At 37.5% G+C, this 26,459-nt stretch overlaps 1 protein-coding gene and 1 long non-coding RNA gene across 17 annotated transcripts; one reads left to right on the top strand and one right to left on the bottom strand.

The window, feature by feature from the left end:
• Positions 1–4,223: 4,223 nt before the first annotated feature.
• LOC114293049 (uncharacterized) lies at positions 4,224–22,505 on the bottom strand. Of its 16 annotated transcripts, none has more exons than XR_014331957.1 (7): positions 22,286–22,433; positions 22,149–22,203; positions 20,880–20,987; positions 10,647–10,739; positions 10,488–10,553; positions 4,884–4,995; positions 4,224–4,712 (listed from the first exon to the last, which is right to left on the bottom strand). It is a non-coding gene; the product is annotated as an uncharacterized LOC114293049 (long non-coding RNA). The 16 variants fall into 16 exon arrangements; XR_014331954.1 differs by having other exon boundaries at positions 20,880–20,958; XR_014331956.1 differs by having other exon boundaries at positions 20,880–20,943.
• Positions 22,506–24,103: 1,598 nt separating this feature from the next.
• Positions 24,104–25,456, top strand: LOC145792558 (uncharacterized). Its single transcript, XM_082873217.1, has 2 exons — positions 24,104–25,078; positions 25,142–25,456. The coding sequence occupies exons 1-2, from the start codon at positions 24,104–24,106 to the stop codon at positions 25,454–25,456; spliced, it is 1,290 nt and encodes a 429-aa protein (XP_082729343.1).
• Positions 25,457–26,459: the final 1,003 nt, after the last annotated feature.

Below are 26,459 nucleotides of genomic sequence, written 5' to 3'. Positions count from 1 at the left end.
GCAAAAAGTCAAGAAATTTCGAACATTATTAGCGACTGTAAAGTGCCGTCGCAAAAGGCAAAAATGCCGTCGCAAAACATTCGCAAAAACTTTTTTGCAACGCCCCCAATTGCGACCCTCCTCTTACCGTCGCAAAAAGTCATTTGCCGTCGCAAAAAGTTTTTTGCGACGGCATTAGGAGTATTAGCGACGGCATTTTACCATCGCAAAAAACTAAAATTTTAGTAGTGTAAGTACTAGGTTGGTTGCCCTGTGCTTGCCCGGACTAGTTGGCCCCATTTTTTTTTTTTTAATTAAAATTTGTTTTTTTGATTTGAAGATATTTTTTTTTTTTTTTTTTTAAAGAAATGTAGTGGAGTGATTATTTGGTAGAAATTATGGAAGAATGATTACATAGCATTTATTGTTTTAGAGATGTATACTATATAGTACTATAGTATTTATTGTCTTAAAGGCATGGGTGTTCTCTCATCTTTGATTATTTATTGCATTCAATGGTTTTTCATTGATCGGATATGTTTTGCATTGTTGAAAAGAACTTTGTGCTTTCTTTAATATGAGAGTTAAACATAAACCAAATAAACAACAATAAACAACAAACCAAAATACAACTTATACCATCAGCAAATCACCCAATACAAGATCATATAGTAATCAAAATTCTAACAGCCAAGTAAAGCAGCCTTATGCTTGAGACTTCTATCACCAACAATGTGAGACCCCCTAAATTTTTGTAAATCCTAGTAAGACTCTTACTTTTGAATTATTATAATAAAAACCCTTAGTTTCCCGTTAATTCGCAGAATTGACCCTAGAACCAAAAACATATCACGAATGAACTCATACAAACCCTGATTGAACCCAAAACTTAGGAATCATTTCTAATACCCTAATACTGATTAGTTGACTCCCTAAATATGGAATTACCACATAAAAGCTCTAGACTTTTCTGATCTTTATCACATTCATCGGTTGATCGCCTTTTTATTCGAAACAAGAAATCCAAACCGATTAGACTCTCTAATCCTAATTTAATTTAATTCTACCCTAAAATAAATGTTCCAACTCATAAATTAAACCCAAAGCCCTCACATTTTTATTAAATTGACCCCAAACAAGTACCAGTATATATTTATATATACACTTGTACCCTAAAACCTTTTTTTTTAAACATTATATTTTACAATTTCCAACATTTATACCCAAAAAAATTAATAAAGTAAGTCCCTTAAATCACCATTTATGGCTAGCCATAACCTATATAGATACTATGAATGTACTTTGAGACAATTTTGCATGATTTAAGGAAAATATCTTTGACTTGGCACAAACTTATATATATATATATATATATATGCAACTAAGTTGGTTTGATTAGGAGGAAAACCCTAACTAAATCATGTTTAGGAACCTAATTAAGGCTTCTAATCATCCATTATTTCGTTGAATTCAAACTAAATCTAAACTATCCAATCCAATTCCAACCAATGGGCATTTATGACCTTTTGCACCAAATTCATTATAAAAACAACCCCTCCATAGCATTTTACATGCAAGAACACACACATACACACTATATTCAGCTAAGGGAGAAGAGAGAAAAGGAAGAAAAAGTTTGCTAGCAATTCCAACAACCCTTAAGTAAGCCACAACACAACTCTCTCTTATTTTTCCTTTCAAATGCATGCTCTTAAAAGTTTTAAACATTCATTTCAGATGTGTTTTGATGGTACTTTTGTGTTAAAAATGAAAGGAGTTGAGTCTTGATTCTACCCTCTTGTATTTCTCTTAATCGGTATAAGGCTACCTTTTTTTATATCAATCTCTCAAAATTTTCAAAGGCACACCTTCACCTTAAATTTTTGAGTTTAATAAATATTATTTAGCATGTTTTCATCACAAGAGAAGTGAAAATTTTCCCCTAGTTGACCTCTTTTCTCACCAAATTTCTTTTTGCAAAAACTGTGCCAGAAAAATCTATTCTGCAGCCAACTTTAGAAAATTCTAGAAAAATGTAGAAATATCTTCTAGACCTCAATTTTATGTCCAACTCTTACTTAAGGAGTTATCTTTCAAGAAAAAACTAGTTTCATTGAAAAAGAGTGAGCAGTTTGTGAGAAGATCCGATTTTCGTAACCGTCGATGAATCTGGACAGAGTTGGAGTATTTCTGAAATATCTAAAAATCGGGAAAAGCAATTTCATTTCCGAAAAATGTTCTGAAAACTAGATAAAATTCTCTACAAACCATAGGAAGGCCGGATTTGGGAAATTTGAAATAGTCCATTTAATCTTGATCTTTAAGTAACTCTAAATCTGGAAATTCTATTTACATTGATATTTTGTGCTCTTGACTTTATGAATATGCTTACTTATATATAATCATGTATTGGTATGATATTATACATTTCATGGTTATATATTTTTTTCCTTAATGATGATGCTTATATCTATGAAAATGTATTTCAATTACTTGTGCTAACTAACTTAAGACATATAACTCAATGGGAAACTTAATTGGGATGGTATTGGGTTATCGATCACTTGAATAATGAAGAGATGATAATGTATTATGTATTGATAGGATGTGTTCCCTAATTGAAGGAAAGTCTTGCGCAAGCAACTGTATCGGAACCCTTGAATGGATCGGTTGTATTCAGACCCTAGGTGCTTATGGTGGATAAGGTTGGGGGAGGTTATGGGCAAGGCCCTTATTTTACCGTCTCTTTTGAGGTCCTCAGTTGGCTCTACGCAGTATATAACCATTGGTAGGAATCCGAGATAAGGTCTGCAAAGTAGCAAAAAATGGGACATACTAAATAATCCGAGTCCAATTCTTGTGGTTGGGAGGATGAAATCTCTTTGGGAGATTTCTAGAATACTAACCACTAGCATTATAGCCTTTGTTATTTATTTGAATGTCATGTTCCTTTCCTTTATTATTGAAATTGTTGTTATTGACTCAAATATCATGCTTCACTACTTGCTTGTTATAAATACGTCGGTATATTGAATTGGAAAAAAGGGACAGGGTGTGTACGTTTACTGGGCATTCAAAGCTTATGACGTTTCATGTCAGGTATTGAAGACTATTAAACTAGTCGAAGGCAAAATTGAAGCATTAGAGGACGTACGGCTACCCTAGGAGGATTAGAAACTAGTTTGTAAACGTTTTGTGAGATTATAAGTGATAGATCCCATGTTGTGTTTAAGACTTGATTTTGTAATTATTATATATTTGTACATATATTTTATACTACCTATTCCTTATTTTTTGTCAACTCATGTAGACTTTATATTAATACCTTGATAAGATCTATCAAAAAAGTAGTTTTTCTATCTAAGGAGATTGGACTTTGAAGGGAGGCCAGTTTAACTCATCCGATCTTTCCTGGGATCTTACTTGTTTATTGATCAAAGGACTCATTAGTGACATTTCCTATTTTGTAATCTTAGATAAACCCTGTATTTATTTGTTATTATATTCTCTGATGTTCCCGATTTTTGGAGCGTCACAAACAAAAGCCAACCCTAAAGAAGTTCCACTAATTAGAAGCATTCGCCTGCATTTCTCATGCATTCATTTGTTGAAAGTGCTACAATTGGTTAAGAACATGAAGATTATATTAGTACATGGATCCTGTAATTTACCCTCTATCTACATAAACAATTGGGAATGAGAATTACCCACATCAGAACAGTAAGAAATGCAGAGTAAGATGAGCATATGAAAGGAGTTGAAGATAAGAAGAGTATATGGATGCTCTAATTTTTCTTGTGTCTACCCAAACAATTGAAAATGAGAATTACTCATAGATCAGAATATCTAAAAATGCAAAGAGCCATATAAGAAGATCAAAGAACTTGGAGATTACAACTTTTGAAGACTACTTTACTAACCGAACAAATATGTTAAAGATAAATATTCATGAGCTACTTGTTACTGAACAATGGGCGGAATAAAACATGAAAGTTCTTGAAAAAATTCTCTAATAATTGAAGAGTGACAAAGTAGTCGTTACTTGATCACCTTCTCCTTTTGGTCTGTGTGTTTGGACTAGAACACATAGGTACCCTCCAAAAAATTAATAAATGCATTGCAATCTGCTTCCTCTTTATAACACGCAATAGATCTCAACAGTTCGTGCTCCTGTTAAAAGTTTCCAACTGTGTGGTTTGATATAATGGTGTAAACTATAAAGCATGGTAGAAAATGATTCTCAATTGGTTTAACTCAAAGTTGTATATATAATAAGTGCAAAGAGCATAACACTTTTGTCTTCAAATGTTCAACAATCTGGTTGCTTATTTCATCAAACTGCTCTCTTTCTTTCCTGGCATTATGAAGACGTGCTCATGCAGAATGTAATGAGCTTTTGACCTATAGCAACCATTCATTCTCATAAGATGTGTTATGGTTAGTCACCATGGAGATGTTAATGAGTAAAAATGATCTGACTATACAATGGAAGTCATGGTTTCAATTTTTAAGCGGGCCAGGGACAAGTGTACACAGGGCTAGGTACAAGTGTGCAACATTACGCATGTGACACAAATGAAAAAATAGGTAGAACTGAAAACTTGAGTCAATATTTAATGAAGAGAATTCTGCAATAGCAATAATGGGGTTTTTCAGGTGATGGGGGACCACCAAGCAAGCACCTTTTTCAATTCATCTTGAAGTTCATCTCTTTGCTTTTCAAGTGTTCCAATCTGCACATCAAGATAAGCAAACAACATGGGCAGATGAAAAAATAAATTTGAAAACTTCAGAAAGACAAACTCAACCTAACAATCATTTCATTATGCATCCTTCTTTTTTTTTTCTTTTTTTTTTTTTCCTTCTATGTGAAAGTTATTGGAGAATGAAGTTTGAATATATACATGAACTTGTTCTTGCAATTCTAGACAACCATTTCCGCGAAACATGAACTTCACCTTCGAATTCCCAGTAGAGCTGGTAATTTTGCTTAGAAAAATGAAATTGTCTTCCATCCTGAAAAAGAAGACAAAACAATTAGAATGATACAATTGGTTAAGAATAATTCATTGCAAGAAAATAATGTGTTTGAACCTTACAAAATATATGAGAATTAACTATTAGTAGGTCTCTGCAGAAGTCAATTATTCTTAGGTACGTAGTGCAAAAATGATATCTTTAAGATTTTCACAAAAAAGTTGCAAAAGCACAATTTAACAACACTGTGCATGTGCCAGCAGTTCTCGATACACAACATTTCTTGTAGCGCAGATCTTTTCATCAGTTTCATTTCTTGATGTGCTAAGAACTTTCACTGCTGCAGCTGTTGTTGCACGTGAGAAGGTAACATAAAGTTGTTCATGCGAAAACACTGGTTCTCGTAAATAAATTCCAACTTCCTCTAGTGTTTGTCCTTGTGCTTTATTGATGGTCATTGCAAAACACAATTTGATGGGATATTGAGTTCTAGTGAACTGCACAGGGAACTTTTGTTGATCAGAAGGTTGTAATGGAATTCGAGGTATGAAAACCATGTCTCCCTTGTGATCTCCTACAGCAATTTCTGCGCAAATGACATGATCTTTGAAATCTCGACATATAAGACGTGCTCCATTGAAAATGCCTTGTGAAAGATCAATATTTCTTAAGACCATAATGGGACAGTTTTTTTTTTCAAATACAGCTTATGAGGTGAAAGGCCATTTGGTTCAAGAGAATTTATGAAATCCTCATATTGTCCTTGATTATTTGGATCAGTTGTTTTGGCAGGAAATCTTTGAATCAAAATATTATTTATTTCATTGATAGAGTCATTCTTAGGAGTTAGCACAACAGAGTTCACCATTGAGATAGGATCTACGGAGTATTTGTAAAGATTTGGGAACAATGCATCAATTAGATAATGAAGCGATTTTTGTTCATGAATTGGTTTTGTCTAAGGAATGATGATAGAAGATGGTAAATGAACGCTTCCTGAAGCATCTGTTGGTTCAATTCCATTTCCAATGAGCAAAAGGTAATCACTAAAAGAAGGATCAAGTCATGCACGCATGTTGATAGTCAATTTGATTTTTTGTAAGGACTTCCACAGGTAAGATTTTACTAAGCTAGCATCAATGGAGTCATATTTGGTTCCCTTCGGAATCACAGGCAATATTTGGCGAAAATCGCCACCAAACACAACTACTTTACCTCCAAAAAGCAATTCTGATTCATTAACATCTTTCAGCATATCGTTCAACGATTCGATATTTTAATGGTTAGCCATAGATGCCTCATCCCAAATGATTAGTTTTGCGAGGTGTGATAACTTCGCTAACCCACTTTGTTTGCCTATGTTGCAAGATTTATGTGTCCATGTCAATAGGTGTTTTGAACCCGGAGTGAGCAGTGCAACCACCAAGCAAAATAGTTGTAGCAACTTCAGAGGATGCGGTTGCTAAAGCTATGTAATGTTCATGCATTTCCTGAGAAAACTCTATTAGTTATTATCTTGAAAGCATTATTTTGCTCAGGAGATAATAAGGAGATAGATTGGTAATCACTTTCAGAGACAACAATGCTCATTTCTTCTTCAATCTCTCGACAAATCTCTTCATTATCCAAGGAAAGCATTTGGTTTGAACAGAGGTTAAAGTCAGTTATATTTCTGCCCATTGATTGTAGAATCAAATTTATGCTTTGGAAAACCTTTTTTAATATCTCTTGTTTTGGGAGATTTGTTTTTTTCACATAATCTTCGGCCAAGGAATCTTGGAATTTGAGGCAAAGTTGTTCCTGATTGTTTGGGGCACAATGAACAAGAATTGTTGCAAATAGACACCTTAGTGAATAAGGCATTTGATAAGCTATGGCCTCTTGTAAACATTGTTCAAGATTGTTGTTAGATTCCAAGAGGCCATTCAAAAGTGCAGATTCTCGAAATGTTTTGACTTGTTTGCCATTCACTGTTCGTAGAAAGACAAATGATGTTGGTTTTCGAATGTTATTCAAGAATAGTCTAAGATAGTACCTTTCACCTTGACTAGGATGTTCTGTGACAATTCGGCCTATGACTTTTTGTTTTTTCCTTTCTGTCCACATTCTATCACTCTGTGACCAAACAAAATATTCTGGAAATTCTTTATACAAATAATTTCTAACTTTAGCTTCCTCATTTGTTCTATTCATTAAAAAAAAATTCAATTAACATTGTCCTTGAGAATGTATCATTTTTCAGTATAGAATTGAGATCTGCAGTTTTTTTACAAACTGTTGATTTTCAAAGTGGATTTGAAGCTGGATTACTGAGGGGGGGATATCATTTAAAGGAAATGCATAGATTCTCCCCAATGCTTCTGGGGGAGAAATCCACCTTGCTGGTTAAAATTGATCGATTTCATTTATATCAAATGATTGATTTTCTTGAAAAACATGGAATCCCACTCTGTCATGGCCTTTATAGATGTATTTATACAAGTATTTGAGAGCCTTTACTGTCGAACAAATCTCAACATTGATGTGACAATCATACTTAGCAAGTAGATATGGATTGTAAGGGATGACCCAACGATTGTCAAGTATTTGTCCTCGAGCTCTAACAGTTTGGCAATCATCTCAGCGCCTATATATAGGATAAGAATCTTCTAAAGTTCTTGTTATAGGCTCGAAATTTTTAGGATAATGATTTTTGCAATTTCCCTTTTTCATGCAAACATTGTTTGGATTCAAATGACCACAGGGTCCATGCAACATGTGTTTCACAACCATAGAATATAGATGTGGATTTTCTTTTTCATTTGGGATTTCAGCGCATACTATAGAATCATAGCTTTTTGGAGTGAGGAACTTTTGTCTGCGTTGTAAAATCAACACAGAAGACCTCTCTTTTGGAATTCAATGACATACACAAACGCTACAATTGTTCCAAAAAGTAGTCGTTTGACTATGTCATCTTTTAACTGTTCCATTTTTGCTCTAAATACACGAGAAGTCAAATCAGGTCTATTTTGAGCCTCTTCATTTGGTCCCAGCACTGCTTTGATTTCTGGCCATGATAGATTACATATCATTGTAAGGAAAACATCTGGTTTTCCAAATCGCTGGACTAATGCCATTTCATCAATATAACAACGACGAAGATCTCGTGGCCCACCTATGAATGATGGTGGAAGGATAATTCGATGACCTATTTAGGAAGCTCTTTCCTCACCTATGTTGACACTATCTATGATTCCTTGGTAGAGGTCTGCCCTAATGCTGTCCTGGTTGTTCCGGAAAAATTGAAGCCTTGTTGTTTCTATTTTGACATACATGTCGACATAATATTGTTGAAATAGACGAGCAGCACAAAGAAGAATTGATCTTTTATCAGGCCTTATTTGCAACTTATAGCAATAATACTCTCTACAAGACACTGTTGTCCTTTTGTTTGAATTTTTGTCAAGCACTGAAAACAAATATGCTTCATGTTAATGGTAATTAAGTTTGTACTTGAGTTGAGATTAATTAAACATAACAATAATTACCTTCATTTTCCTGTTGTAGCAAATCTGATGCAGAGGCCATTGCATTAAAATTTAGCAATACTTGTCCACAACACATAGAATCCCTCTTGTGTTTATCAACTCTTTGTATTCCGCAATGCCATCCAGGCTCACCAAATAAAAACAACAATGGGTATTGTAATGGATCGTAGCAGCCAAAGTAATAGCGAACATTTTCGCTATGGCCTGAAATTGGTTGAACAATAATATCCATTTCCTTAAATTCCATTCCAGCTTAATTTGCAATCCAAATTGCTGCAACTTGTGATGCTGATGGGTTATTGTACACTCTTTGATCTAGACCAGGATCACATCTAATTATGATTTGTAAGGAATCCAGCTCAGCTATGTTTGTGAGGCTTCTAAAGAAGGCAGAATACGGATTTAAACGAGAAATTTGAATAAGCTTATCAATGATGGAAGCTCTCAATTTTTGCTCTCAATTTTTTTGAATGTTGCATTCTATGTTGGATTTCTTGATTAATGTCATAGAAATATAATTGCAACGGAGAAAGTCTATCACTAAGAGATTGAATTTCATTAATGAAGTGATAGACTTGACCTTGTATCCTAAAAGTGTAAATTCCTTTATTCCTTTGACAAAGTTCCTTGTCATACTTCACTCCGAAAGATGTAAAAGCAAAACAGCTATTGTATGTTCGAATAGAGGTTCAGAATTGTTTTGCTTCACCAGAATTTGATGTATATAATGTTTGGAGCTCAGGGAGCATTGTTGTGAAAGACAACGAAATTTTCCCACTCATACAACAGAAGTTATTAGTCTCAACATAGAACCTTTTTGCACAACAGAAGTGAGATTGTATCTGGGTTGGTAGGATAGCAGCTTCAGTGGGAGCAATAAACTGTTCAGATGAAAAACTCTTATTTCGTCTTCCATTGTAATCACTAGGGGTGTGCATAATACCGCCGAAACCGCCAAAACCGCACCAAACCGCACCACCAAGGCAAATTCGTTATTATTTGTCAATCGAACCGCCGATTTTTGATAAGAAAAATGGCAAATTCTAGTAACACTTTTATCAATCCGCCGGTTTCTATTTTTCTTCTAAACCGCACCGACCCGCACCGCTATTAAATCATGTTTTATAAGATTCTCAAAATTCTTTTTTACTTAAGTTTGCTTGTTGTTCTATACCTTAGAATATAGTATTACATTACTGCTCGAGGGGAATTTTATGTATTGTATTTGATCATTGTAGCTTCCACAGATGCTTGTAATGAACTGATGGCATAGTCGTTGATATTATCATGTTGTTGCTACACTTGCTGCATCAGAAGAAAGTTTCGCAAGATGCTTAACATCACGGTATCTCTCATCTTTTTTTTACTCTTTGATTTAAGTTTTGTAATTTGAATTATATTTTTTATAAACCGCCAATCCGCCCGAACCGCCAAGGCAAATCCGCCATTATTTGCCAACCGAACCACCGATTTTTGATAAGGAAAATGGCAAATTCTAGTGACACTTTTATCAATCTGCCACACGCCATACGGTTTCTATTTTTCTCTCAAACCGCACCGACCCGCACCGCGCACACCCCTAGTAATCACCTATGCATCAAAGTATTGATTTGTAGGCTCAATGAGCCAACAAATTTTAATCTGTCTAAAGTTAAAGTCCAAAAAGAAAGATTATACCTTTGTATGTCAATGAAGATTTCACTGGTGATGAAGTTGAGCCTATTAAAATGATGTAAATTTATTTTGTAATTATTTCTATATTGTTTCAATATAGACTATCAGTAAAATAACTCATTTTGAACAGTAAAATAGCTCATTTCGAGGAATAAGAATTGCAAAGAAATAGTGCTAGCCAATTTCGTAAATGCTGAAGCAACTAATAGATGTTTTCTCTTTGACATCATGTTCAACATCTATGGATGTTGAATGATTAGATCCTAGAATAAAGAGAAAGAAGAAACATACTAAATAAAAGTTATGTTGGTTTAGGGCCATAAATACCTATGGATGATTCTGGCTGGTTCAAAGCTCCTTTAATGCATCTTTCAATGACAATTCCCATGTTTTCTATGACCAATCAAACGAAGGGTAGTTATTTTTAAGGTCAAATTGTAGTATAGATATAAGGAGGCTATTTACGTTATGTATATAAACTAATACCAAGATGATTCATTTCATCATGGGCCATAGATAACTTTTTGTTTGCATCTGCTACTTGTGCTACCCTATTTCTTTTAATTCTCTATTCTTCATCTGACAAGAAAAAAGGATTAATATATTTCAAAAATTTAGTTAGACTCTGAAATATCTTGCGTATTACCATTAGAATTTGGTAAAGTTGTGATTATGAAAACCAATTTTTTTTTTTTTTTTTGGGAAAACTATAAGAGGAAGTGAAAATTAGGAGAAACCATATGTGATAACCATGTTCTGTGTTATGTTAATTACCCTTGATTATGATTGTGATTATGTGCTTATGTAGTTTTTGGTGATAATTATGTTTTTGAAACTATATCTGTTCACCGTAGGAAAATCTGTCCAATTTACTGCTATAATTCGAAAATTGAAGGCTGTAGACGGTGACAGAAACTAAAATTGTCTGTACCATTGTTATTAGCATGATTTTTAGAGTCTATGGTGAAATTTGATTGAAAATTGATTCGGATCAAATTAATTAGATTAAATTGGTTGAATTAAGCTTAATTACTTGGCCTTAATCAAATTTGATTAGGCAAGCATATATACGAGCCTAATTACACTTATACTTATTCTTTGGGAGCTCAAAGATTGAAATACACACCTTAGAGAGAGAGGGAGCCGGATTTAGAGAGAGAGAGGGCTCATCTTTAAAAGTTTTGCAAAGAAATTCAAGAACTAGGTGAATTAGCTCAAGATTTAGCTTTGGTTGGAAGAATTGAATCTTCTAGGTGAGTAATTGAACTCAAATTCATGAGTTTAAGGTCATAACTAAATGAATTCAAAGTATACATGAAGTTAAATACATGAATTAAGCTAAGCTTGGTAAATTTGAGATCATTGGATGCATGCATGTAAGAATTGACCATAATTTTACATGTTTGAATGTAAAGCATGTTGATCATGTTGTATTGAGGGTTGTTTGACATATGCATGTAAGAACTTCCATGCATTGAAGCTTAATTTCAAGCCTTGAAGCTTGTTCATGCTAGATACAAACATGAATTGTGTATATATAAAGTTTATGGTTTGAAATTTGTTAAATCCATGGAATTTTGAACTATGGTTGTAAGTTATCTTCAAACATATGTCTTTGGAAGTGTACTAGCATATTTGAGTGTATTATACATGAATTAGACCTATGGAATTGTGATTTGAACTTCAAACAAAATTCTAGAAAACCCATAAATGGACCTCTTCGCTCGAACGAAGGAGTTGTCGCTCAAGCGGAAAATGAAGGCAACCAGAAGTTTTATAGAGATTTGTATGGTGGCTCGAGCGTCAAACATTGCGCTCGAGTGAGGCTCGCTCGAGCATAAAATGCATGCAACCAGTACTTTTACAGAGTTTATAAGCCGCTTGAGCGACCAAAGCTGCGCTCGAGCGTAGAGCTCTGTTTTAGAAATTTTGAAAAGTTATTTTATGTTCCGTTTTCCGTTCTCATTCATTCCTAAGCACTCTTAGGCATGCATCAAACATTGTAAATGAACTTAAGGGATAAGATAGAGGCCTAAGAGAAATAATAAGTTAAGAACGGATTGAATTGTTTGTGACCCAATGTGTTATGAAATGTGTAGAGTCAAGCACGAGGGCAAATCCACTGACGGAACATTGTGAATAATATCTTAGAAAAGATACCTTCAAGTATGCTACTTTCCAAATGTTACTTTTGTATAAGTTTTATGGATTTGTTCATTTGTGCATGAGTATTCATTATGCTTAATGTTTGTATAAGGCGTTACGAGGAAAATGTTTTGGGCCGAAGGCCGTTTGAAAATGAATACGATTATGACCGCGAATATGAAATACACCTAAATATGAATACAAATAAATTGGGCCTTAGGCCGTTTGCTATGAATTGGGCCTGAGGCCGTTTGACATGATTGGGTCTAAAGCCGTTTGATACGATAATTGGGCCAGAGGCCGTTTGATAAGAATGAATTGGGCCCGAGGCCGTTAAGAACAAATTCGACCCGATGCCATTTGTTAAGAATGAATTGGGCCTGAGGCCATTTGACAAGAATGAATTGGGCCTAAGGCCGTTTGATATGATTGGACCTAAAGTTGTTTGATACATTTGATAGAAATACGAATAGGCCTAAGGCCGTTTGACGTGATTGACAAGGATATCACTTATTAGAGAACTTTTATTCGTATAACCTCTTTACTCTGGTATTATTCAATGGGCTTTCACTCACTCTTATTTATTTGTATGTAGGTAAACAAAGAGATATCCAGCCCCAACCTCAGTAAAGCTTGTAAGAGAAGTCCAAGTTTTGTGGAGTCAGCTCGAATGTCTCACGCATGAGACTCCGTTTTTGTCCTTTTGTTTTACTCTTTTGCTACCTTGGTGGATCCATTGGATCACCTATGTACATAAACCTTTTGTTTGGCTGGCCATATGTATGTATGATCCTAGATGCACGATATGTTTAATTTGGTTCTTAGTGTGAGTTATTATTACATATATGGAAATGTTTTTGGTATGCCATGTAAGCACAGCTCAATGGACAAATATTATTTTCAAGACTGCTTCCGTTTGGCCCATTTTCTATTATAATGTGAATTGGTTTTGTCAGAGGCCGTAGGTAATCTTATGATTACTGGCCGGTTATGACCTTAACCTGCGGGGGCGGGTTTGGGTCACGAGTTGACCACTTACACACTTGTCCAAAAGAGCACTAGAGCGTCTAGAAAAGATTTAGAATGCATTCATGTGATAAGTATGAACTTGAAAGCATTGAGAATAAACTTAAATATCTTGAAACGAATGACTGTGTGTTATGTGCCTTGTGATTTACTTGCATTGTGAATTACTTGAATATGTATATGCATACTTGTGTCCATTTTTGTATAAAGAATATGCAAGTTTAATCAAATAATGATGAAAACAAGAGCTGATGAATTAGAGGAGTCCTCTACTACTAGAATGGATCGGATGGAAAGATTAATACAGGACATGGCAGAAACATTGAGGCAACAACAACAGTGACAACAGCCACACCCTCCACCTCCGGTACAACCTGTTCATGACTTGCAAAACGATGACCGAACCACAGCTCTCACCAAAGAGTTTAAGAAAATGAAACTGCCACAGTTTCATGGAGGATTGGATCCATTGAAGGCTGAAGTGTGGGTCCTTGGCATAGAGAAGTTGTTTGAAGTGTTTCCTTGTCTAGAAACATAGAAGGTGTTGCTAGCCGCCTTTACACTAGAAGATGAAGCAAGAAGGTGGTGGATGTTGATGCGTGAAAGCAATAAAGATATTGCCTGGGCACGGTTCTTAGAAATTTTCTACGACAAATACTTTCCACAATGTGTTCATGACAGGAGTTCATGGAACTTAAGCAAGACAACATGACAATGGCTGAGTACGAGGCCAAGTTTACTGAATTGGCTAGATTTGCGCCGCACATGGTCGACATTGACTATAAGAAAGCGAGAAAGTTTTAGGGTGGTCTTCGAGATGACATCTTAGAGAAGGTGAATGTACTAAAGCTAGAAACTTATATTGATGTGCTAGATCGGGCGATAATAACAGAAGCTAACATAGTCAGGTAGAGTAAATCATAAACTGATTGGAAAAGTAAAAGGCAGGGCATTTTTTCGAAGAAAAGACTTTCAAAGAAACAGAATACAGGCACCTCAAACACTTCAAATTTTTCCAGGGATACATCTCCAATGTGCAACCAATGTGGTAAAAGACATCGCGGAGTTTGCTACCGTGTTTCAGGGGCCTGCTTTAAGTGTGGTAAAACAGGGCATATGGCCAAGGATTGTAATCAAAATAGTGTGAAGTTAGCTGCTAGCTCAACTACATCAATCCCAAAACCAGGAAACACTATGAGACCTACTACTACCAGAGACACCGTGAGGCAAGGAAGAGTCTTTGCGCTCGTTCCGGGCAATACATGGAACGCAGAAGCCGTCGTCTCAGGTACTATCTCTATATGTAATCAGGATGCTTTTGTGTTAATTGACTCTGGATTAACACACTCCTTTATAACTTATGTATTTGTATCTAGATTGAATAGACCTCTAGAATCATTGCCATATTTGTTATGTGTATCTGCTCCATCTGAGGAATCTATGTTGTGTACATTTGTATGTTGATTTTGTGATATGCATATTAGGAATGCTACCTTGTACGTAGATTTGTTACCCTTAGACTTTAGACACTTTGATGTAATTCTGGTATGGACTGGTTATTTAAATACTGTGCCACCATTGATTATGTAACGAAACAAGTTGTATTTAGACTACCAAGGCAGGAAGAAATTGTGTTTATGGGCAATGGGGTAGTGCCTCCATCTTATTTGATATCTGCAATGAAAACACGTAAATTGATCATGAAAGGGTGCTAAGGTTATTTGTGTTGTGTATTGTCTGAACAATCTGTGAATGTTGAATTGAGCAGTATCCTTATTGTTAGCTAGTTTCTAGATGTATTCCCAGATGAATTGCAAGGAGAATTGGTTGACAGGGAAATAAAGTTTACTATTGATATTGTACCCAAGCACTCGGCCTATCTCAAAAACCCCCGACAGATTGTCGACTGCCGAAATGAAAGAACTGAAAGAACAATTGCAAGACCTACTTAAGAAGGGGTTTATCCAACCAAGTACTTCACCATGGGGTGTACCGATGTTATTTGTGAAAAAGAAAGATAGAACCTTGTGCCTGTGTATTGACTACCGGAAACTGAACAAGGTAATGATAAAAAATAAATACCCTTTACCCCGTATTGACGACTTGTTTGATCAGTTGCAGAGCTCACAAGTATTTTCTAAAATTGATTTGAGATCCGGGTACCACCAGTTGAAGGTAAAGACAGAAGATGTTGAGAAAACCGCATTCAGAATGAGGTATGGTTACTACGAATTTCTTATTATGTCATTTGGAGTGACTAATGCCCCTGTAACATTTATGGATCTTATGAATTGAATTTTTAAGCCTTACCTTGATGAATTTGTTATGGTTTTTATTGATGATATTCTGATATATTCAAAGAGTAGACTTGAACATGAACATCTGAGACCTGTTTTGCAAACACTTAGAGAAAAGAAATTATTTACTAAATTATAGAAATGTGAGTTTTGGTTGGATGAAGTTGTTTTCTTAGGGCATGTCATCAACAGAGACAAGATTTCGGTAGACCCACAAAAAATAGAGGCAATTGTACATTGGCCTACACCAACAAATATAACAGAAGTCCGTAGTTTTATGGGCTTAGCTGGGTACTATAGAAGGTTTGTGAAGGATTTTTCGAAAATAGCTGTACCTCTTACCCAACAGACCCACAAAGAACAACCATTTGAATGGAATGCTGAAAGAGAATTTGCCTTCCAAGAACTAAAAATAAGATTGACTACTGCACCAGTATTAACATTGCCCACAGGTATGGAAAACTTTTTGATTTATAGTGATGCGTCTTATAAAGGTCTAGGTTGTGTATTAATGCAAGAAGGACGGGTAATTGCTTATGCCTCTCGACAATTAAGACCACATGAGAAAAACTATCCAACACATGACCTGGAATTGGCCGCAGTTGTATTTGCTTTGAAAATTTGGCGGCATTACTTGTATGGGGCAAGATGTGAAGTTTACACGGATCACAAAAGCCTAAAGTATTTATTTACTCAAAAAGAGTTGCATATGCGATAAAGAAGTGGCTCGAGATGATAAAAGATTATGACCTTCAGATTCAATATCACCCGAGAAAAGCCAATACAGTTGTCAATGCATTAAGCAAAAAATCAACGGGGAACTTAGCTTAACTACTCACTGAGTAGAGAGAAATCTTGCAAGATTTGGAGAAAACTGAGATTGAAGTTGTATTACATGAACAAGTGGGGTTGATAGCTGCTGTTTCAGCTGAGCCAGCGATAGTTAATGAAGTAAAGTAAAGGCAAAAGAAAGATGAGTTCCTCAAGAAAATAATTGATGAGTTTAATGCAAATCCGAAACTAGAATTCAGCATTGATAATGAAGTGTTGAGATTCCAAAACCGATTATGTGTCCCAAGCATTCCTGAGCTAAAGAAGAGAGTCCTATATGAAGCTCACAAGTCGATGTTTGCCATGCATCCGGGTAATAACAAAATGTATAGGGACTTAAAGCAAAGCTATTGGTGGACTAAAATGAAGAAAGAGATCACAGAGTATGTGGCTAAGTGCCTTCAATGTCAGCAAGTTAAAGCTGAACATCAGAAACCAGGCGGTCTACTTCAACCTCTCCCTATTCCAGAATAGAAGTGAGAGCATGTAACCATGGACTTTGTTATTGGCCTACCTCGGACTCCTAGAGGTATGGATTATATTTAGGTTATAGTTGATAGACTGACCAAATCTGCACATTTTCTGCTTGTGAAAACTACTTTTGACGCTTATAGATTGGCCACTATATATGTTGATGAGATTGTACGTTTACATGGAGTTCTGGTATCTATTGTATCGGATAGAGATCCGAAATTTGTATCTAGATTGTGGAAAAGCTTGCAAAGAGCAATGGAAACAGAACTAAGATTCAGTACTGCATTCCATCCACAAATAGACGGGTAATCGAAATGGACCATACTGACTTTGGAAGCCATGCTCAGAATGTGTGCTTTAGATTTTCAGGGAGTTAGGAAGATTATTTGTTGTTAGCTAAATTTGCATACAATAACAGTTTTCACTCCAGCATCGGTATGGCACCATACGAAGCTTTGTATGGTAGAAAGTGTAGATCACCAATTTGTTGGACAAAAGTTGGGGATAGGGCTCTACTTGGACTCGAAATTGTGCAAAACATTTCTGAGTAAATTAAAATCATCCAACAAAGGCTCAAGACAACATAGAGTTGGAAAAAGAATTATGTGGATGTTCGAAGAAGACCTCGAGTATGAGGTTGGCGATCATGTATTTATTCGTGTAATTCCAATGAAAGGCCAGTTGAGATTTGGTAAGAAGGGTAAATTGTCACCCCGTTACATTGGGTTGTTTCAAATTCTAGAAAGGCTTGGCCCAGTTGCTTATAGAGTTGCTTTGTCACCGGGATTCGAACAAATGCATAATGTATTCCACGTATTGATATTGAGGAGTTATCTCCGAGATCCATTTCATGTGATTGATTACCATTGGATAGCACTTGATGAAAATATGAAATACGAAGAATGGCCAGAACAAATCATTGACCGGCAAGTGAGACAGTTGAGGAAGAAGTCCATCCCAATGGTGAAAGTGGAATGGAAAGAACACTATGAGATGAATGCCTCATAGGAAAATGACGATGAGATGCGGCTACGCTATCCACACTTATTTCCGGACAGAGGTAAAAATAAGTTTGGAGGACTAAACTTCCTAAAAAGGGAAAGATTGTGATAACCCTGTTCTGTGTTATGTTAATTACCCTTGATTATGATTGTGATTATGTGCTTATGTAGTTTTTGGTGATGATTATGTGATTAATTATGTTTTTGAAACTATATCCGTTCACCATAGGAAAATCTGTCCAATTTACTGCTATAATTTGAAAATTGAAGGCCGTAGACGGTGACAGAAACTGGAATTGTCTGTACCATTGTGATTAATGTGATTTTTAGAGCCTATAGTGAAATTTGATTAAAAATTGATTCGGACCAAATTAATTAGATTAAATTGGTTGAATTAAGCTTAATTAGTTAGCCTTGATCAAATTTGATTAGGCAAGCATATATATGAGCCTAATTACACTTATACTCATTCTTTGGGAGCTCAAAGATTGAAATACACACCTTAGAGAGAGAGGGAGCTGGATTTAGAGAGAAAGAGGGCTCATCCTTGAAAGTTTTGCAAAGAAATTTAAGAACTTGGTGAATTAGCTCAAGATTTAGCTTTGGTTGGAAGAATTGAAGCTTCTAGGTAAGTAATTGAACTCAAATTCATGAGTTTAAGTTCATAACTAAATGAATTCAAAGTATACATGAAGTTAAATACATGAATTAATCTAAGCTTGGTAAATTTGAGATCATTTGATGCATGCATATAAGAATTGACCATAAATTTGCATGTTTGAATGTAAAGCATGTTGATCATGTTGTATTGAGGGTTGTTTGACACATGCATTTAAGAATTTCAATGCATTAAAGCTTAATTTCAAACCTTGAAGCTTGCTCATGCTAGATACAAACATGAATTGTGTATATATAAAGTTTATGCTTTAAAATTTGTTAAATCCATGGAATTTTGAACTATGGTTGTAAGTTATCTTCAAACATATGTTTTTGGGAGTGTACTAGCATATTTCAGTGTATTATACATGAATTGGACCTATGAAATTGTGACTTGAACTTCAAACAAAATTTTGGAAAACCCAGAAATCGACCTCTTCGCTAGAGTGAAGGAGTTGCCACTCAAGTGGAAAATGAAGGCAACCATTAGTTTTATAGAGATTTATATGGTCGCTCGAGCGTCAAACATTGCGCTCGAGCGTCAGAAGTCTCGCTCGAGCATAAATTGCATACAACCAGTACTTTTACATAGTTTACAAGCCACTCGAGCATAGAGTCCTGTTTTAGAAATTTTGAAAAGTTATTTTATGTTTCGTTTTCTGTTCTCATTCATTCCTAAGCACTCTTAGGCATGCATCGAACATTGTAAATGAACTTAAGGGATAAAAAAGAGGCCTAACAGAAATAATAAGTTAAGAACGGATTGAATTGTTTGTAACCTAATGTGTTATGAAATGTGTAGGGTCAAGCACGAGGGCAAATCCATCGACAGAACACTATGAATAGTATCTTAGAAAAGATACCTTCAAGTATGCTACTTTCCAAATGTTATTTTTGTATAAGTTTTATGGATTTGTTGATTTGTGAACGAGTATTCGTTATGCTTAATGTTTGTATAAGGCGTTACGAGGAAAACGTATTGGACCGAAGGCTGTTTGAATACAAATACGATTATGACCACGAATATGAAATGCACATAAATATGAATACGAATGACTTAGGCCTGAGGCCGTTTGCTATGAATTGGGCCCAAGGCCGTTTGATACGATAATTGGGCCAGAGGCCGTTTGATAAGAATGAATTGGGCCCAAGGCTGTTTGATAAGAACGAATTGGGCCCGAGGCCGTTTGTTAAGAACGAATTGGGCCCGAGGCCGTTTGTTAAGAATGAATTGGGCCCAAGGCCATTTGACAAGAATGAATTGAGCCCGAGGCCGTTTGATATGATTTGGCCTAAGGCCATTTGATACATTTGATAGAAATACGAATAGGCCTAAGGTCGTTTGATGTGATTGACAAGGATATCACTTATTAGAGAACTTTTATTCGTATAAACTCTTTATTTTGGTATTATTCATTGGGCTTTCGCTCACTCTTATTTATGTGTATGTAGGTAAGCAAAGAGATGTCCAGCCCCAGCCTCAATAAAGCTTGTAAGAGAAGTCCAAGTTTTGTGGAGTTAGCTCGGATGTCTCACGCATGAGACTCCATTTTTGTCCTTTTGTTTCTCTTTTGCTACCTTGGTGGATCCATTGGTTCACCTATGTACATAAACCTTTTGTTTGGCTGGCCATATGTATGTATGATCTTGGATGCACGAGATGTTTAATTTGGTCCTTGGGGTGAGTTATTATTACATATATGGAAATATTTTTGGTATGCCATGTAAGCACAGCTCAATGGACAAATATTTTTTCTAAGACTGCTTTCGTTTGGCCCCTTTTCTATTATAATGTGAATTGGTTTTGTCAAAGGCCGTAGGTAATCTTATGATTGCTGATCGGTTATGACCTTAACCTATGGGGGCAGGTTTGGGTTATGACACGATACCTATGGACATGGTATCCTTTTGATAGTTATTTTCATTCTGACAATATACTTGATCTTTGTTGTTTTCACTCGTTGATGTAGATGTTGAGTTGAATGCATTGCTCTCTGTAATATTTTGTAGAAATATTATTTTCATAAATGAATAGCTTCAAGTCGATAATAATGGCATTTATATTTTATATTTTGGATAAATTTTTTGCTGCTTCATGCATTGTAGATTGCTTCTTTGCATGACATGTCTCACGCCTTCTCCTATTCCTTTCACATTTCAAATGCTCTTCTGTAGAGATTAAGACAAATGTTTTTGAATACAGATAGATAGTATTAGTCTTAGATAATTTTAATAAAAATCTTAACATATTTAGTTCATTGACCTATAAATTTGGTTAGTTCACTTACTGAAAGAGTCCGTCGCAGTGTCAAGTTCAACCAACACTTCCCTTTTTCTCATTGCAGGTCAATCCTTTCACGCACAAATCTAACAGTTTAAACTATCTTTCTAAGGAACTATACAATAAAAAGAAACAGAGTATATTGAGAAACAAATACATATGAATTAGAAACTTTGAATCTATATAAAAATATAGACCAAGTTTATTAAAATGTACTATATATTTACATGTGATGGTTTGAAAAATAGAAAAGTATAGAACATGTTTGTTAAATTAAAAATGAAGATAAAAAGTAGCTTACATTTACATGTGACACTTTAAAAATATGAAACAATAAAATTATAATGTAAACTTTGGATAATACATATTCTAACGACTTTTTAAACATGTCAGCATACAAGCAGATGACAACTACGGATTGGAATCACCAATCTACATGGGAAAAAATGAAGTTATAAAATGGATAATAATATAAAAAATTAAGACATAGTAAGAATGAAATTTTAATTAATAATATTTATTATTTAAGGTAAAAATTGAAACATTTAAATATATGTTTACAACAAATTAAAGTGAAAATAGATATGATAACAAAATGTATTATATAGATATATAGAGATAACAAACATATCCCATCGTAGGTAAGACCATCTCCACTCTATGAAAAGTTGTTTAAAAAAAATTCTCGAATATTTTCAGCAAATATTCATCAAATCAAGAGTTTAAATTTTTTTTTTTTTTTTTTTATCAAATTTGGTAAAAAGTGAAATTTGGGATATATCCCATCCTAGGTAAGAGCATCTTCACTCTATGAAAAAGTTTTTTTTAAAAAAATTCTTGAATATTTCCAGCAAATATTCATCAAATCAAGGAAGTTTTTTTTTTTTTTTTTGGGTTAAAATTTGGTGAGAAGTGAAATTTGGGATGAGAAGGTATTTTTTTACAAAGATTTTGATGAAAAAATTGGAGTAGTTCATATGAAATCAAGCTGCTTTTTAGTCGAATTTAAAATCAAATTAGGTGAAAATTTTGAGGATGAATAACTTTGGGTATTTTGTGCGCGAATAACGGCGAATAACTTTTCAACGTGATCAATAGGAGATGAAGAAGCTATTTCTGAAATATACATCATATGATATGTCCATGTCCATTTTAAAAAAATAGAGTATAAAATAATATCATAACTCATATAAGATTAATTATAACAGGTTCCATATCCATATATCTATATATATAAAAAACCGAGTATAGGGGGAAGAGGGATAGGATTTGATACCTGTGTATTGAAGCTTGGAATCGTTGAAGATGAAGGTAAATATCAAAAATTGGAGCTGTCTTATATAAAAAAAAATTAAAAAATTAAAAAAAAAAAAAAAAACCGAGCATGTGGGGAAGATGGACAGGGTTTGACACCTGTGTATTGAAGCTTGGAATCATTGAAGATGAAGGTAAATATCAGAAATTGGAGCTTCCTTCAATATATGGAATCTTGGGATTGATGAGAGAGAAGAGAGCAAATGAGAGATAGAAGGAAAAAGTGGTATGTGGTGTACAAGGCATCTGGTAAAGAGGGAAAGCAGAGGCGAGAAGATATTACGGTGGAAAGAGAGGGATGAGAGATTGGGATTGAGAGGGAGATTCATAATCTGGCTTTGGACCGTAATAGAGGCCAGGCTGAAAGAGGTCTGAGCGTGTTTGGGCCGAGCTAATCTGGGCTGATCTAGGATTGGTTTGCTCCGTTGAGGTCCAAGACCCATTCAGCCAAGATGATCGTCTGTCAACCCGGACTTTGTTGTTTGCACATTTAGCTCGGCGAGTAAGGTCTTCCGCGGACCGGCCTAACCTGTCTGGAGCTTAGTCGTACCAGGGTGCTACTGAGCTCGGTCGCGATAGAGCTCAGCAAATGTCACTGTTGGACACGTTAAGTAGCACGGTCGTAGGAGGCCGAGGTGGTGCCGCCGGGCTGCCCATTCCCGCTAATGCTGTTTGGCGGTTTGATTAGGTGGTGTTTATCTGAATTTGCGCTGACACGTGGGGAAATGGGATAAAAGAGCAGTTCCACGCGTCAGATGGCGAATGGATGCAGAGGCAAGCGCAGAAGGTATATAAGCATGACTACGCCCCCCATGCTGGGGATGGAACATCATTTGGTGAGAGAAACTCTTTGTCTGCTCCTCTCTCTCTCTCTATCTCTCTCTCTCTATCTGAGTGTATGCTAACTTGACTGTCGGAGGAGTTTTCCGGCAACACACCGCCGGGTAGCTCACCACCGTTGCGTTCGCAGGTCAATCGAATCGAAGCGGAGCTTGGACATGAGGAGTACGGGCGGTATTGAATATTTGTTCCCCATACAATTGGCGCCGTCAGTGGGAAATTATCCTTTCAGCAGACACAACCTCGCCCTCCAAGCTTATCAGATCACCCTTCATGGCAAACAACGGTGAGGTACCGTTGTCTGCCATCGACAGTGTTACCCCAGAGTCAGTTCGACAGAGAGACGGACTTCCCGCCGTTCCGGATATGACGGACCTGGAGACTTCCCCAGGAGAACTTCCAAGAGATGCACGAGATAAGCGCGCCAGAAGCTTTGGTCACTCGCGGAGCCCAGACGGACACCGGCGTCAGGGAGAGTCATATGCTCGCCGCCTGGAGCACAAGTTAAGGGACCAATACGCCGTCATCCAGAGAATAGCGGCGGAGATGGAAGCTCTCAAACAACAAGTCAAATGGAAGGGTGTTACTGGAGTGGGAGACCACAGTGAGCGCACCCAGCCCGCCGCTCAGGCTGCATGAGCCAACGTTGCACACCCTCCCTTTCCATCACCAGAAGCTATGGGGCTAGAAACTCAGACCCTCCTGCAGAAAAGTCTAACACGCAAGATAGTACCTACTATCCCTCACGTCCGTCGACAACATCTGGATATTCGTACTCCGTTCAGTCGAAGGACTTGAGGGACGTCTTAAAGGAGCGAGCTCGCCGACGGGAGGTTCAAAGGGTGCCGGCGCTCCAACAATTATCTTATGGAGGTCACAACAATGAGGAGGTCATGATGCCACTACCACGTTCAGTCGTGCCAGTCCTTTTGGACAAGGATTTGGCGAAGCTGAATGCCATTCCTTCTCCTTTGAGATAGAGACAACATCGTTCCAGCGGGCTTTCACCAGCCCAAGTTTACACTTTATGATGGGAAAAGCAATCCGTACATGCATGTAAGCCACTTCCGGCAGGTCATGGCTGGACACAGGCGTAACAATGCTCTTATGTGCCTTATTTTTCCATCGAGTTTGGGCAAGTTGGGCTTGAAATGGTTTGAGAGGCTCCCGGAGAAAAGCATCGACCGGTGGCAGCAGTTGGCGAAGGCATTCATGACTCGATTCAAAACCAACACCAAGACTCCAAAAGAAGTGGATCACCTCCTAAGCGTCAAGATGGAGTCAAGCGACACCCTCAAAGCATATAACACCAGGTATTGGGAAACCTTCAACGACATCCTAGATTGCCCGACCAACCTGGCAATCACCCAGTATAAGCGCGGTCTCCCGGTCAAACATAGACTGAGAGACTCGCTCGCGATGAATCAACCGACCTCCATGGGGCAACTGATACAACACATCAATGAGTACATTCGAGTGGAGGATGATGCGGCGGCGTCTACCGTGAAGGCAAATCCGGTGGCAACGGACAAAAGGGTGGCTGGGAAAGTACACGCGGTCGGACAGGAGACAAACCGTCCAAGTGACAGTGCAAGAGAATCAGACCGTGGTCCGAATCGTAGAAGCCGGGGTAGAGGTCGCCGCAGTGACCGAGCAGAATATCCCCGTGATGACGCAGCAGATGCGAACAGAAAGTTGAATGCTCGGACGGGCATCACCACGGTATTTAAAAATCCAATCTATCGCATACTTAGTAAAATCCGCGACGAGGGTTATGTCCGGTTTCCCGCTAAGTTAGGCGATGCACAAAAGGGTTTCAATCCGCGGTACCGCTGCACATTCCATAGAGAGCGAGGGCACCGGACGGAGGACTGTTTGCCTTTAAAGCAACACTTGGAGGAGTTAATCGCAGCCGGTCACTTAGACCTTTACATCGATGGGGGCGTTAGAGTCGCGCACCACAACCCGGCTGATCCAAGTGGTTCGGATGACCTAGAGGCGCCCCCTCAAGGAGTGGTCAATGTGATCCACGACATTGTGGAGCCGACACGGGTATGCGAGCTCTGAGGGATGATCAAAAAGATGGAACATATGTGGGACATTTTGTCAGTCTAGCCCACGATCAAAAGGGGCAAGACCGAGGAGAAAGATGTGATTAGCTTCTCAACTAGAGACCTTGAGCACATTCAAATGCCGCACAATGACGCCCTAGTAGTCACCCTTTGTGTCAGGAACTTCGATGTCAAGCGCATCTTGATCGACCAAGGTAGCTCGGTTGAGATCATGTACTACGACGCCTTCAAGCAGCTCAAACTCCAGGATATGGACTTAGCTCCAGCAACTTCGCCACTAGTTGGTTTCAACTCACAACCGGAGTGTCCGATGGGAAAGATAATCTTACCAGTCAAAGCCGGATCCGTGGTCAAGTAGGTGGAGTTCTGGGTATTGAAGGTGTCGTCCACATACAATATGATCTTAAGTAGGGGATGGCTTCACGCTATGCAGGCGGTAGCGTCAACCTACTACCAGGTTATGAGGTTCTCCTCGGCTACGGGGGAAGTTAAGGAGATTTGGGGCGATTAAGTCATGTCCAAGCAGTGTTTTGTGGCAGTGGATGGGAGCCGAGCTGCCAAAGGCTTCATGCAAATGATCAAAGGACCGGAAGACCAGAGTGTCCTTGATGATGTGGGCACCAGAGTCGAGGAAAAGGCTGTTGAAGAGTTGGTGGAGGTGCGGATCGACACAAAAAGTCCTGACAAGTTCTTTTTGCTGGGATCTAGCCTGACCGCCCAAGAAAGAACCGAGATGGTGGAGTTCTTGGTGGCGAATATCGAAGTCTTTGCATGGATGCCATACGATATGCCTGGCATAGATCCAAGCTTTATTTGCCACCAACTCAATGTCTACCTAGATGCGCGTCCTGTCATTCAAAGGACGAGGAGATCTGCCCTTCACCATGCCGAGGTAGTTGCAGAGGAGGTCCAGAACCTACTGGAAGCTAGGGGCAATCCAGGAAGTGCACTACCCTCGGTGGGTTTCGAACACGATCGTAGTACCCAAGAAGAATGGGAAGTGGCGAGTTTGCGTCGATTACAAGATGGTCAACCGAGCTTGCCCTAAAGACAGTTTTCCTCTGCCCAAAATAGACCAGCTAGTGGATCTTACAGCCGGACATAACCGGCTCAGTTTCCTAGATGCCTATCGCGGCTATCACCAAATCGCCATGCATGCACCCGACCGTGAGATCACCTATTTCACAACTCCGAGGGGATTGTTTTGCTATAGAGTCATGCCTTTTGGTTTGAAGAACACCGGGGCAACTTTCTAGAGAATGGTGACCAAGATGTTCACCCCTCTGCTAGGCCGCACGATGGAGGCTTACATCGACGACATGGTTGTCAAGAGCAAGCGGCAGGCCGACCACTTGTCCGAC

This window comes from Camellia sinensis, chromosome 6 (genome assembly GCF_055761805.1).
Source record: "Camellia sinensis isolate YWXY chromosome 6, ASM5576180v1, whole genome shotgun sequence".
Classification (NCBI taxonomy): Eukaryota; Viridiplantae; Streptophyta; class Magnoliopsida; order Ericales; family Theaceae; genus Camellia; species Camellia sinensis.
Note: the sequence above shows the minus strand (reverse complement) of the source record. Positions and strands in the feature narration are given on the sequence as shown.